Below are 14,699 nucleotides of genomic sequence, written 5' to 3'. Positions count from 1 at the left end.
CTATAAATGTAAATTACTAAAAGTAAATAAGGTTAAGTAGACAAACCACAAAGGAAATATCGGATTCTTTACTGTGGTCTCGGAGACTTATCGGTCTCCTCTAATCCACGTTGAGATAGGTTTAAACCTTTAACTGTTAAGTATGCATCTAATCCGAAGATATAATGTATATTAAGATCATATTTTGGTAACATCAAACAACACTAAGTTGTTTGAGATTATCAAAACCCACTTACTAGCATCAAACACCATTAAGATTTTGATGTTAATAGAATTAAATATATGTATATAGCAATCTCCCCTATAATCTATGTATATGTGAATGAATATAGAATATCATTACACATATTGTTTATCTCAAATTTTGGACGGAGTTTTATTTATATATATGAGCAAGCATGACAATGTATATATCAAAAGTGAATATGCAATGCAAAGCGAAACCCTCTTGCAAATATAACATCTACAATTTTTTCTTCCGATTAACATCAATGCTAAAATGTAAGATCTTTAAAGAACTTACCAAATAGAAAGAACTTGCTAAAAAAATTCTCCCTAAAGCTCATTAGCCATATCCCATGAATGAATCATCAAAAGTAATACACCACCACTTATAGTATGAGTTCCCTAAAAAATATGTATTTCTCATAGATTGAGTAAAATCAAATACACTTATCCAATTACGAATTATTTAAAGAGATCGCACTATTCAATAGACTCAAGGGGTGTAAAGAGATGCCAATTGAAAATTCAAGACATAGCAATTTTATGAGATGCCAATTGAAAGCAAGTCAAGCATGAGCCCAAATCAATATCCAAAACACAAGTGCAATGAATTACGCTCAAATTGAATATAGCAAAATTATTGACATTATAATGAGATTTCATTTATCACAAGTGTGAACATCTTATAGGCTTAAATGTTTGATAGAGCCATTCAAAAAGAACAAGATAAAAGAGTTCAACACAATCCAACTTAAAAAGCAGAAGTTGAGATGTTTCTAACAAAAGCCAATAAACTTCAAGCAAAAGGATAAATTTTGCAATCTTCATCAATATTGTATATAAGAGCAACTAAAGCATTTTATATGAATTCTTTTGCATATTTAAGATTGGATGAATCATAAACATGATTATAGACATCTCACAAAAAATATGCTACTTCAAATTGCTCATATTTATAATAAAGAATTTTTTAGACACTTGCAAGAGAAAAGTGTTTTTATCAAGAATTTGCATGCTATGATGTAACCTACACAAGGCTGAATCTTTGATATTAAATACATAAATTAAGAACATATTACCTAAAACTATTGGATTGTTGTAGAGATTATTGCTCATCCTTGCTTGGTTTTACTTTAACACAATCCTTCTTCAAGATTTCAATTGAAGTAGAAATTGAAGGAGAAGATCTTCATGAAAACCAATTGAAAGAAAAATATATTCTTTATGTTTTCCAATTAAAATGATCTTTATTTTGAAAAGACCTTGTCAATGAATTAGCCAAGCATCCATTGTATCTCCGTTGTACCTAAAATTTATTTAAGTACAATCTGATTTCCAAACTCATTTGGTCCGAAGAGGTTAGCAAAAATCTCAACACATAGAGCAAACTCTCCTATAAACGGTGCATATGAATATGAAATAGATACTGATTGAAGCCAATGAAAACTCTATGCACCTTTTAGTCATTACGAGTTTTTAATCTATATGTTGAATCAAATAAGACAAATATGCTATAATATTAAATTTAAATAACCATGCTCATCACTTTAAAGATATAATAAAGATATAATTTAGGTAAAATAACATATAAATCATAAAAGGTTGTCCAAAATATATTTAAGAAACAAAATCAATAAATGATCATTCACAAAGTTTAACACATAAACTAAGCAATAAGATTGAGCATATAATATTATGAAAGAATTACATTCATGCTCAAAAACTTATCTTAACCAAATATATTGAAAATGATATAAGCGGTAAGATAGCAAAATCTTAGCTTCTATAAACAAGTTTCACAAACGAAATCAATAATTAGAAGCACGAGGTTGAAAGAAAGATGATCAACAAATATTACCACTTTTATAATTACCTATTATAAGTAAATAAAATGGTATATCGAGATATCTTGAAAATGAAAATTACAAAATTACATAGATTAACTTTATTTCAATGAAAGATATAATGAAATTTTAGAATTAAGCACCATGCTACAAGTCACATTCTTCACAAGATCAACCAACGTAAGTAATTTTTCATAAATCTATTAGTTGATTTAATCTGAATAAGAAAAAGATTACAATTAAAATCCCGAGATAAAAGGATAAGCATAAAACATAATAAAGATCTCAAGTTTCAATTAGAACTATATAATTATCAATTAATGAATATATTAGGATATTGAGTCTTAAATGAGCTTGACATACCACAAAGATACTAGATAAATAATAATATCAATTCTCAGTGGTATTCATCAATTATTCACAATTTATGAGTAAGTAATATGCCAAAGTGTAATACTCATGTATTATATGATAATTCATTAATTTCTCGAAAGAGACAAATATAATTCAAATAAATACAAGTAATATCAAATGATGCTATGACGGCCAGACTGGGAAAAGGCGCAGTCAGATGGGGAAAGGCGCGGTTCGACTGCTGGAAGCAGAGGACTCAGAAACCTCTCTGTATAACTCTGGCAGTCGGACCGATATCATAGAGGTCAAACCATTGAAAGCAAAAATTTCAAAAATATTTGGAGAGAACTTGAAAAAAGATTTGGATTTTAAAACAATTATAATGGAAAGATTTAGACAAGTCCATTATCAACTTGAATCAAACATAACCATAGATGTAGTGTATCAATTAAAAATTTGAATCAACTTGGTATGATCATGAAAATAGCATATAGAAATATGAGCATGTAAATCATGATGCAATGCTAGATAAGCAAAAGGCATAAACTTTTATTCATGCATAGATACAAAACCTACACATGCAAAGGGCTAGGAATCTTCAATGGCTTTTTGGACCATCAGATATTTCAATTTTTCAATCGGAAGTTTCTGTATGTGAAAAATTCCAAAAATCATATTTGACTATGTATCTATCACAAAAATATGAATTTTAAAAATAGTCATCTCAAAAAAAAATTGTGATAGAGTGTTATCCATAGATTGACATTGAATAGATGATAAGTGTTTTTCACATAACTTGGCACTTTTAATACTTTGATGAATTCTTCATCTTCAAATAATATTGCCAAGTGTCCAATACCCTTCTTTCCACCTTAAGGGCATGATGAGGATAAATTTCCCTTTTTTTTTTTGGCATGTATAACATATTTTGCCGCCAAACCTCTTCACTTAAGGCTTGTTGCCTTGATGATCATTTGATTGACATCTTATCACATATGTTCTTGATATTATCTTTGAGCTCCTTAATTTTCTCTATGAGGTCAATTTCACAAGTAGAACTAGATGATACGTTTTTGTTAGAGTAACAAGGAATAATAGGTAATTCATCATTGAATATGAATTTCGCATTAAATTGCTAGAACTAGCACATGTTAAATCTACATTGTGCAAAGAAAGTGTGCTATTGTCCATACGAGATTTATATGAGTTTACCATAGTGAAAAGTACCTCATAATCTATTTCTAGATCGGTATGAGAAGCTACAAGACTTTTATGAGTGCACGAAAGCTCATTAATTTATTTTTTATAGTTTCACATACTTGTTAGTTAGCTTATCAAGTTGAGCTCAAAGCTCAACATTTTTTCTTCTAAAGATGCTATATAAGAAATAGAGTTAGAGGCACATGCATCATCAATAGAAAAAATAATGGATTTGTTTTTAGATATAGAAGGAAATTAGGACATGACATATCTAAATTCACTATAGGCATAACATCTAATTTATCAATTAAAGAAACATATTTAATCTTAAGATTCACATTAAGATTGGATCAAGAACTATGAGATTCAGCTAGCAAAATATTTGAGTGTTTTGAGTCGAAACAAATATGCTTCAAAAGTTAAATCATAGCATGATACATAATAAAACAACAAACAATAATATTATGCACAACTAAACAGTGTACACTACTCAATGCTAGAGACTAGATATTTCAATATAAGTATTTGTTACTAAATGACATTGGTCCATAATATAGAAAATTCATCCTCATAGTTGACTCATTTTGGCATAAGGAGTGAAAATTCTTCTTCATAAATGAGTAAAGTCTCTAATGACTCTTCAAGTACCTATTAAATAATTCAAGCATTTTATGGTACGCAAACCATATTGGATCCTTAATGTTAGTCATAAGAGATTTAGCACCCAAATGATATTTGCATGAATTTTATATAAATTAACAACCTTAGCAATTATGGTATCATTTCTAGTCTTCCTATGCAAATAATGACCATTGAAAAAAATAGGCTTAGGAGTGTTACCATTTAGGTCATTTTTACCAATATGTCATTTCTCTCAGCAATTATAACAAGTCATATTTTTGCTTCTTGTCACATTGCTTTCCTTCTTGCCAATTTGCCTCTTTAATATCTCTGACTTCTCATCAAGCTTGCAAGGACAACTTGAGGCAAAGTGTCTCATTTTCTTTCAATTAAAGCACAAGATGTGAGCGAGACATTTCTTTTCTTTCTTCTTGCTCAACCTCTCTGTATCTTGATATTTCTTTTGTTGTCTTTTATTGTGCCTTATTTGATTGTTCTCCTTTTTCTTGGTATGGAAATCAAGTCCACTCTTATTATGTATGGTTCTTTGGTAATTCAAAATATTACCAAGAACGGTCCTTTAATTATAGCATCTTTCTAGTTTCTTCATTAATTTGTTGATCTCCTCTTTTAGCTCATTGTTCCCCTCCCGGAGGGTCACCCGGAGACTCTGGTACTTGGAGTATCTGGATCAACCCGAAGTATCCAGGCGGTCCCAGCCGAAGATGACAGAGGACCCCGTCCGAAGGGTCACCCAGAGACTCCGGAACCCGGAGTGTCCGGTCCAATCCGAATAATCTGGATTTGCTGTTCGTCAGACTTTCTCCTTTGTGTTGATGGCTTGTAAAATTCATAGCTAATTCATACAAGCAACAAAAATTATGAAACTAATTTTTTTGGCTTCATAATAACCTTCTCTACCTGTTAAAAATATCCCCAGACATTAAATAGTTAGTTAAATTTCTAAGATTAATTAATTAGGTTGAGGCTTCATTAAATCACTATTAATTCTTTACAAGTCCATGGTATTAATGACATAAATACCACCCCTAATCCACGTTGGAGCTCCACTAAGGATATGCTCTCGGTCGGCACCTGGTCACGACTCTTGAGCCACCAAGCCATCAAGGCAAACCATTAAGCTAGATGAGTCACCAAGGCAAAGTCGCACCATTAGTCTCCCTTCTAATCGCTTGTCGTAGTGATCACTTCGGAGCTTGAGCCACCAAGGCAACGGTCTCCACGTCCCTATACGCGTGTCTTGCTGCCGCTCCACACCAATTCAGAGGGTCAACAAGCTTGAGACTCTGACTCAATTTGCCGGTAAGTCAGCAAGACTCCAAAGTGCCAACGTACCATCCAGTTCAAGCTAGGATCACTCATTGATCTATTCTCTAGGCAGCAATCACCTAACAACACTCTCTCTAGGTCTATAAGTACTAATCACACACTAAACATGTGTTTAATTACCTTGGATGATCACATTAAGCACTTTGGTGGCTTGGATGTCTTCTCGAGTATCTCTGTGTTTCTCTGGACTCTAGAAACATGCCACACCTTCAAATAACTGAGTTGATGTGTATTTATAGCCTAAAACCCGCCAACTAGATGTTTTCCCAATAGCTCGAAAAAGCTGTTAACATCGGATGATTCAGTGAGAACAGTAGTACTAACACCAGATCATCTGATGAGTACATCTTCAAAAACTAGTTGTGAGACTCCCACTCAAAGTTATCCTAAACACCGGACTATTCGATGTAACATTCAAACCATCACCGGACTATCCGGTGAGTTATCTTGAGCCAACCAAGCCACTTCATTCTTCTCTACACAAAATACTCTGATGTAATCCTCTGGTGTACACACTTCCCATCGTCGGACCTTCCGATTTGTTGTTCTCCGATCTTCAACACCTGCAACACTCTCTGTAAAAATTGCTCCTGTGTAAGCCTCCAGTGTACACAACACATATCACCAGAACATCCGGTGAGGTATTCTTCGATCTTCAACTCTTTGAAACGCTTTTGTAGGAAATACTCCGGTGCGAACTATCTGGTGTGTACAACACATGCGCTGGTCCTTCTGGTTAGTCAATCTTTATTCTTCTGTGTTTGGATTCTTCTATATAGAATTAGTCTGACGTGATTCTTCAGTGATCATCGGACCATCCGGTGAAGCCATCTGCATTCTTTTGTCAACAATGCTACACTGCTTCTGCTTATTTGACACCGGACCATCCAATGAGGTCTTCAGCATTATCTCCTCTTTTGTCAGAAATGCTCCGGTGAGTTCAACACACAGCACCGGACCATCCTGTGAGAGGAATTCTTATAGGACTTCTCCAATTCAATCAATCTTTGTTCCGACTATGGTGACTTCTTTATGTATTACATCTATGAGATCAAATAAAACATATACTTGACAAACATGTTAGTCCAAATTACTATGTTACCATTAATAATCAAAATCATAATCATAATGTAATAGATCATTTTCACTACAATGTCAATACTAGGAGTACCGTTATTGTGGTATCTATTTATACAAATATCTGATTTTAGCTATTATTTTTTAATTTTTAATAAAATAATATTATTGTAAAAAATCATTGGCTCGCTGGTAGTTGGTCCGCTCGTAACATGAGCCGTGCATCATACAGTGGGCAGGTGTGGGCGCGCATACGGGCTAGAGATGGAGCAGATGCTTTTTTTGGGGGGGGGGGGGTGGATATGGAGCGGATGACTTTAAACAAATGCTTTGTTGTACTAGTTCGTTTAATTATCCCCTTTAAATGAGTCTTACTCTCTTATTTGATACCCGTTTTCGATTTTATTTGCAATGTGTGTTTGTTACAACAAGTTTAATATAATTATATCCATATTGCATATGTTTCAAGTACATTTTATATGTAATAGCAACTTACGTGTAAAATTACCAATGAATTCTTAACATAAGTTGCTACTAAATAAATCGTTGATGTTGCTACCAAACATTAGATGAAGTTGCTATACTATATCCACATAAGTTGCTACTGTAGATCATAATTCGAAATTGTTACATAAGTTGCTGCGCAATCTACATAAGTTGCTACAAGACATTCACCAAATTTGGAAGTTGTTATCAAATCCAAGTCTAGCCAAGTATGTGAAATAATTAATAGGCTTCTAAATCATAGTAATTTTGGGTATATTACACAATCTCTACATGATCTGTTACCAATATTTTCTGAAGTTGCTATACAATATTTCGATGAAGTTGCTACTTAACTTTTCACTGAAGTTGCTACATAACTTCTTCACTGAATTTGCTACCATGTTTTGCAAAGCTGTTACTCTAACTTCCCATCGAAGTTGTTACCTAATTTTTTTCTTAAGTTGCTACCTATTTTCTCACGAAGTTGCTACTTAACTAAAGTTGGTAATAACTTTATATATAAGTTATTAGCAAATATATATATGCATCCAAAACATGTACAATCAGGATCTTGTTTTGCAAAGCTCGTTAAATAGAACATAATTGCGCAAACATAACTCAAAATGAATACTTGATGAAAAAATTATAGTCGATCAAAGGAGCCAAAACAAGCACTAGTATATTGACATCATCACGAAAGCGGACATGCATGTCTGATATGATTTTTTATCCGTTAGATGCAAATCATGCGGCTGACATGAGTTGCATGCATGCATGGACAAGAGGAGGGGGCTGCGCCAGAAATGGTGGCTAGACCAATTGGTGTATTTTCTCGCGGGGTTTTGAGAGTTAGCTTGCAATTAATATGAAATAGATCGGATACAGATTGGATAATCTATTTTCCATATTGTTATTTATATTTTAATATGAATATAAATACAAATACAAATACAAATATTCTCGAATGCGAATACGAATCAGATAATTTGAATCCAAATCCGCTTTCGAATATCTACTCGATCAGGTTGTAAGCAAATATCCTACATATTTAATTACAAGAATTTTTATTTTGATGCACAAAAAATTCGTTTACATTTGTAATTATTGGAATTACCGAAATTTTAGAAATTTAATTTTAAATTCATGTCTAGAATTTAAATGTTTGATCAAATTTGATTGAATTTTGTTCAAATTTGATTGAAATTAGTTCAAATTTGATTGAAATTAGTTCTAATTTGATTGGCTGGAATATATAAATTTTTTTCACCTCTGAAATTTTAAAATATTAGCAAATTTTCGTTCCATGATTGGCGGATATAGATATTATACATTTTCACATCCGAATTTAAAGCAATTCGGATATCCACATTTGAATCGGATTCTCGAAAACCAATTCACATACATCCATTTTAGAAACGGATACGGATACGAATATATATATTCGTGTTTTGACAGATACGAACATCGGATAATTCGAATACTTGCTATCTATTTCCCACCCCTAGCAATTCACTGCATTTGTGCAGTTGAATATAGGTAGTTATATGGAACTACTTACAATTATCAGTGAGAATTAATTAATTTGCTATTACGATCAGACCGATTAATGCAACTATTATATCCAAAAGTAGAAAAAGAAAATAATTAAGTTCTTCGATCCATTAAAGCCACTCGACGATGTCAAACGGAGCTTGGGTAGTGTTCATCACAGGTGACCGATCTTGCTCAATTAGGTCGTTTCTCCGCAAATCCTATCTTCACGAAAGGCGTAACTGTATACCACCAATATAAATATATATTATCTTCGATCCATTTATCTGCCTTTTATTTTATGTCAGAAAATCCGGAACCTAACCAAATCCTTTTTGTCCGCCTGCTGGCCCATTCAGGGATAGAGCAATGACCCACGCCTGTACTGATAGAGGAATTCACAGGACAAGCAAGTGGTCTCCATTGCGGACTGACATAGTGAAATGTGACTATGTGAGTGAACTCCATATATGAGAATGCATGGTTGAATGCCATAGCCATGCTAAGGTGCTATGACCTAATCAATACTGGATTAACGGACACTCAGGATCAGGACGATGGATATAGCCCACTATGCATGCCTGCGCCATACAAATCGAGTACGTGCATGTGGGACCAGTCGATCTTACCCTCGGTCTCTAATCCGACGTGTCAGTGCGCTGTTGGCTTCAAGAATCCTACGTGTCACTCGCTCATGTGCTGCTCCTGATTTGCATCCACACTTGCATGAACGTTGTATAAAAAACTGAAGTGGATCGATAAGTTGCAGTTAACCAGATCGATCAGTACCGCACACACTGAATATATATATAATGTTACCCTCAAATTAACTTTTAGCATTTAAGCAGTCTTCTCGATAATTAAATGTACATGTGATATGGCGTCCCGTTCCGTATCGTGAAGTTTGCAAGCACAAGGACTACACACAAAAATTCCAGATGTTGTGTATCCTACGTGCGTAGTCTGTATCAGATCTTTGCCAGGACGCGAGTTGACGAATTTGACGACACGTTTTCCATCGCTCATATACATACGTAAGCATGCGTGCAACTGTAGCATTCCAGACTTAGAGGGGCCGGGTCATGGGCATCCCGCGTTCGGACTTGGTTATAATTATTTCATATAGAACTACAGTTATTTTACCCGTGAGTTACAATCATATTTACTTTATAGAACTAAATCAATATTATGCTTGGTCGATTCTTTTGTGAATGCTGATAAAAGCTTCAACGCGATATGTCTGGTTGCTGTTTAATTTGTTGGACTATTAGAAAGTCAGAAACAAATTATGATTCGAGAAGAAATTCATTCGCTACTCTAGTGAGATAATATTTCACGCTAGTTCTCCACTAACTTTGTGGTAGACTTTCTCAAGGTGCTCCTACACGTCCGTCCATTGTCCTTCTGTGCACAGAATCCCTTGCATTTTATTTCTTGTACATAAAAAGCAAAATAAAGAACATACGTCCATTTTCCTTCTGTGCGCCCATATACACCTGTTTGATTTCACAAGACCATACGTACACGGTACATGCATGATGCATGGAAGATTGGAAGCTTCAAAATTTCCAGGCATGCATGACATGATGCTTTATTGTGCGCAAGGTCGGTCATTTCCTAACATCAAGGCCCAGCACCACCGAAGCAAATTTATAGCACTTGGTTCTATAAAAGATACTCTCTCCTATGATTGATATGTATATACTCATTTTCTCTACTCTTCAGTTAAATTATTGGATCGCAGAATAAATGATATAGACGAGGTCTCATGAGAGCCTTTCTAAACATATTCATATAAAATTTGCTTCCTAACACCACAAACTAGTACTAATTCTTTGTGCCTTATCTCTCCTATTTCTCACTATATATAGAGGACATGTCCAGATTCACATCCCAAGACTAGCAAGAGCGTCAGCAGCAGCCTGCTGCTACCTACCCTCCTCGCGTTCCCTTCTTGGAAGGCCAGCTGATCCCTCATCCCTCTCCAGCCTCTCAGTCGTCTACTACACTCTGCGCTCGCACGTACGCCAGGAGTGACGATAAGCGGATAAGGAAAACAGCAGCGCAGGGCATCTATGGAGATGGCCGCGGCAAAGGGCGCGCAGAACGGCCGTAGTGCCCCGGAGTGGCGGGTGACGGTGCCGGAGGGCGCGTCGGCGATGGGGGAGCACGAAGCCGGCCGGGCTGCAAGGGCGTGGGCGTGGCTGGTTTCTTGCGTGCTCACGTTCAGGGACAAGGTGCTTGGTTTCGCGAGGAGGGTCTGGAAGATCGGTGCCGACGACCCCAGGAGGGCGGTGCACGGCCTCAAGGTGGGCCTCGCCCTCGTGCTGGTCTCCGTGTTCTACTACACCAGGCCCCTTTACGACGGCGTCGGCGGCGCGGCCATGTGGGCCGTCCTGACGGTCGTCGTCGTCTTCGAGTACACCGTTGGTGAGTTACACGTTGCATCCCTTGTCATGCACCGATGCACGTAGTGTTTGTCAAGTATGCCACATGCACTCAAGTACATGGTCAACTGGTCCTGACGTAATGGCTACATGCTTGGGTGTGTGTGCAGGTGGCTGTGTGTACAAGGGGTTCAACCGAGCCTTCGCGACGGCCAGCGCCGGTGTGGTCGCGCTTGGCGTGCACTGGATAGCCAGCAAGTCTGGAGACAAGTTCGAGCCGTTCATTTGCAGCGGCTCAGTTTTTCTGCTTGGTACGTACGTACCAAAGCATGTGTAAAGTATAAACATGCATAGTAGTAGCAGTGTACTATTTTCGTTTACGTGTGGCGCAACTAATTAAGTAGCCGGAAACCATGCACGTATATATAACACGGCGAAACTTGCTCTGCGTACGTGCAGCTGCGATGGCGACGTTCTCGCGGTTCATCCCGACGGTGAAGGCGCGGTTCGACTACGGCGTGACCATTTTCATCCTGACCTACAGCCTAGTGGCGGTGTCGGGTTACCGCGTGGGCGCGCTGCTGGCGATGGCGCAACAGCGGATATCGACCGTCTCCATCGGCATCTTCATCTGCCTCGCCGTCTGCGTGCTCATCTGCCCCGTGTGGGCCGGGCAGGAGCTGCACCGCGCCACCGTGCACAACATGGAGAAGCTCGCTGGCGCCGTGGAGGCCTGCGTCGAGGACTACTTCGCCGCCGCGGAGGTGAACAACAGGCAGCCGTCCGCCAAGGCGGACGGGTACAAGTGCGTGCTCAACTCCAAGGCGTCCGAGGATGCGCAAGGCAACCTAGCGCGGTGGGAGCCCGCGCACGGCAAGTTCGGCTTCCGCCACCCGTACGGCCAGTACAGGAACGTCGGCGCGGCCATGCGCCATTGCGCCTACTGCGTGGAGGCCCTGAGCGGCTGCATCCGCTCGGCCGAGACCCAGGCGCCCGCGCACGCCAAGCGGCACCTCGCCGACGCGTGCACGAGGGTGGCGGCGCAGTGCGCGAGGGTGCTCAGGGAGGCGTCGAGCTCCGTCAGCACAATGACGACGTCGCGGAGCCTGGACTTAGCCGTGGCGGAGACGAAGACCGCCGTGCAGGAGGTCCAGGCCAACCTGAGGGCGCTTCCGGCCAATCTGCTGATGGACGCGGCGCAGCTGTTCACGGTCACCTCGCTGCTGATAAACGTGTCCACGAGGGTCGAGGGCGTCGTGGACGCCGTCGACACGCTGGCAAGCCTCGCGGCCTTCAAGGCAGCAGATGACGAAAAGCCTGCAGAGTCCGGGACTAAGGTGTGCAACCCGTGATCGACCCGGACTCGAAGGAGTCGGACGATGAATGCGCTCGAACAAGCTTAATTAATCGGGTTCTGACCAGAACTAATCCCGCCAGAGTATAATCAAGAGATGAGTCGAGTCGAGCCGGGCAGATTATACTGGTTCAATCTGACGGAGTTCGCCGCAGTCATCCTCTCCTAGCATTTCTGGCTTATCCAAACGAGCCCTAACTCGTACCGAAGAACGGAGTGTGATTGAACAAAAAGGCTGTATCGGGCCAATTAAAAATCCTTGGTTATTTGCTGAGAAGCACATCACCAGGTTCGTGGAGAATAAGCGCCCTCTTAAGTTTATAATCATGACGTCAGCAGCATAATTGTTTTCATGTTGTACATATGTGTAAAATTTTAAAAAGTTGAGTTTTTTACACCATGAGGAACGTGCGGGATAGAAGGATGAGGTATTTAATGGGTGATTGATATTATGGTAGGTAATTAAAGGATGATTGATATTGTTTTAGGAATAAAATTGGGTCCAACTTTACACATAAACCATTAAATCAAGTCGGTGAATGATGGAGATGTTCCGAATCAGTCACAACTGGTGAATTATATAGAAGTATATAAAAGTATAAATGAGTACGAAAGAAGGAACTGGGCAAGTGTGCAAAACAAAAGTATGCTCTTTGTACCGTGGAACCCACATGGTTATTAAAATAAGCAATAAATTTCTGACACCATATAATATTAAGCATTGGAAATTCACTTTAGGCAATGAAAATCCACGTCAAATGATATATTTGCATATCACAACAATTGGACTTCCAAATGCACGAACCAATTCTAATATATCATGCTTTAGCATTCATTATCCTTTTCACGATGGTTGCAACAATCGATAACATGTCAAAATTTTCATAGTGAAACACAATTACTCTCAGTCTAAAGCTTGATAATTAGAACATGATACCATTGTAAGAGCTTTAAAAAATAAAGAAATTAGAGCTAAAAAGACATTTTTATGCATGGAAGTCACTTAGCTATAATATTTCGAATAACATCAATTTACCACATCTATTAAAATAAAAGCTCCAAATTGAAGCTTTTACAGGATAGTTAGTGTCCACGTTGGGAAAGCTCCATAACACAAAAGTAAAGCAGGCAAGTTTGCATGACAACACAATAAAGTACATTGCTTTACAGTTTCTTCTATACAGGTTCTCATAGATGCATCTGAAGGACTCTTGCATCTATATCATTTTTTGAATATTTGGCCGCCTGAAAAAACAGACATGTTAGGTAATTTTGGTAAAATTATAACAAAAACACGCAAGGAAAATGAAAAAAAAATGTCATTTTGCAACTACAAACAATTAAAGAGGCAAAGAGAATGAAATATATATATATATATATATCACAAAATAACTCTTTTCCCATGTATGAAAGTGGCTAAACTCCTTTCCTGTTAGAGGTATGAATAATAGCTAACAAAAATGAACTTTAGGTTTTAGTTGTAAGTGAAAAGTATTAAGACAAAACAACCATGAAACAAATTTAGTGGCCACCAATAGCCCAACTGACAAAGGACATAACTCTTTTCTGCAGCTTGGAGGATTGTCATATGAGTTTTCATGTTAGTTGTTTCATGGTAATCAACACTCATAACCATTGGGCTCGAAAAGAGTCGTGCAAGGGTTATCATCGTATTGCAACACAGTAACAGCTCACTCAAACTCCTCCCTGAGAATATTGATCGTATGCCTATCAACTGCACGACCTAAATCATGGCCGGTATCGAATGGATCCTCGATGCACATCAGATGGCAGTCGTTTTCAACGCTAGTCGTCCACTTCTTCTTATGCTTGTTATTCACAACAAATTGCACTGAGTGTAGTGAATTTGTAAAATTCTTTGAAACCTACATGAAATCTGACAAAGTAGATGCTGAAAGTTCATGATTCAAAAAAGATCGTTGGTTCTTACGTTACAGTCTTCCCCAAGCGGGTAGAGATGGCGTCATTCCTGTAATCGTGACAGAATTCCCAGTAGTGGAAGAACGCCCAAATCAATTCCGACTGTGCTCCTTGTGTTTCAGCATCAAAATCGTGAAGTTGATGAACTTTGTCAAAGTATGCGCGTTCAGTGCCATCGACATTCAAGGTATATGTTGATTCCATGGCTTGCAAAAATCGCGGGGAAGACGCAAGTTGCATCAAGATGAAATCAGCAAACTACTGTACAACATGAAACTCAAAACAAGTCTATGTTTTGGCATCAAATGAAATTTGGTTCTCCTTCCAACA

General features: G+C 38.0%; 1 protein-coding gene across 1 annotated transcript; it reads left to right on the top strand.

Moving 5' to 3' along the window:
- Positions 1-10,762: 10,762 nt before the first annotated feature.
- On the top strand, positions 10,763-12,426 carry LOC133889564 (aluminum-activated malate transporter 10-like). The gene is made up of 3 exons (XM_062330038.1): positions 10,763-11,117; positions 11,245-11,385; positions 11,534-12,426. Exons 1-3 carry the CDS (start codon positions 10,763-10,765, stop codon positions 12,424-12,426), a joined length of 1,389 nt encoding a protein of 462 aa, XP_062186022.1.
- Positions 12,427-14,699: the final 2,273 nt, after the last annotated feature.

Source organism: Phragmites australis, chromosome 13, assembly GCF_958298935.1.
Source record: "Phragmites australis chromosome 13, lpPhrAust1.1, whole genome shotgun sequence".
Classification (NCBI taxonomy): domain Eukaryota; kingdom Viridiplantae; phylum Streptophyta; class Magnoliopsida; order Poales; family Poaceae; genus Phragmites; species Phragmites australis.
Note: the sequence above shows the minus strand (reverse complement) of the source record. Positions and strands in the feature narration are given on the sequence as shown.

Excerpts from the sequence above, each read along its gene's own strand:
- LOC133889564 (XM_062330038.1), top strand. The coding sequence starts at position 10,763 with ATGGAGATGGCCGCGGCAAAGGGCGCGCAGAACGGCCGTAGTGCCCCG. Across the intron at positions 11,118-11,244 it reads CGTCTTCGAGTACACCGTTG|GTGGCTGTGTGTACAAGGGG; the intron begins GTGAGTTACACG and ends GTGTGTGTGCAG. Across the intron at positions 11,386-11,533 it reads CGGCTCAGTTTTTCTGCTTG|CTGCGATGGCGACGTTCTCG; the intron begins GTACGTACGTAC and ends GCGTACGTGCAG.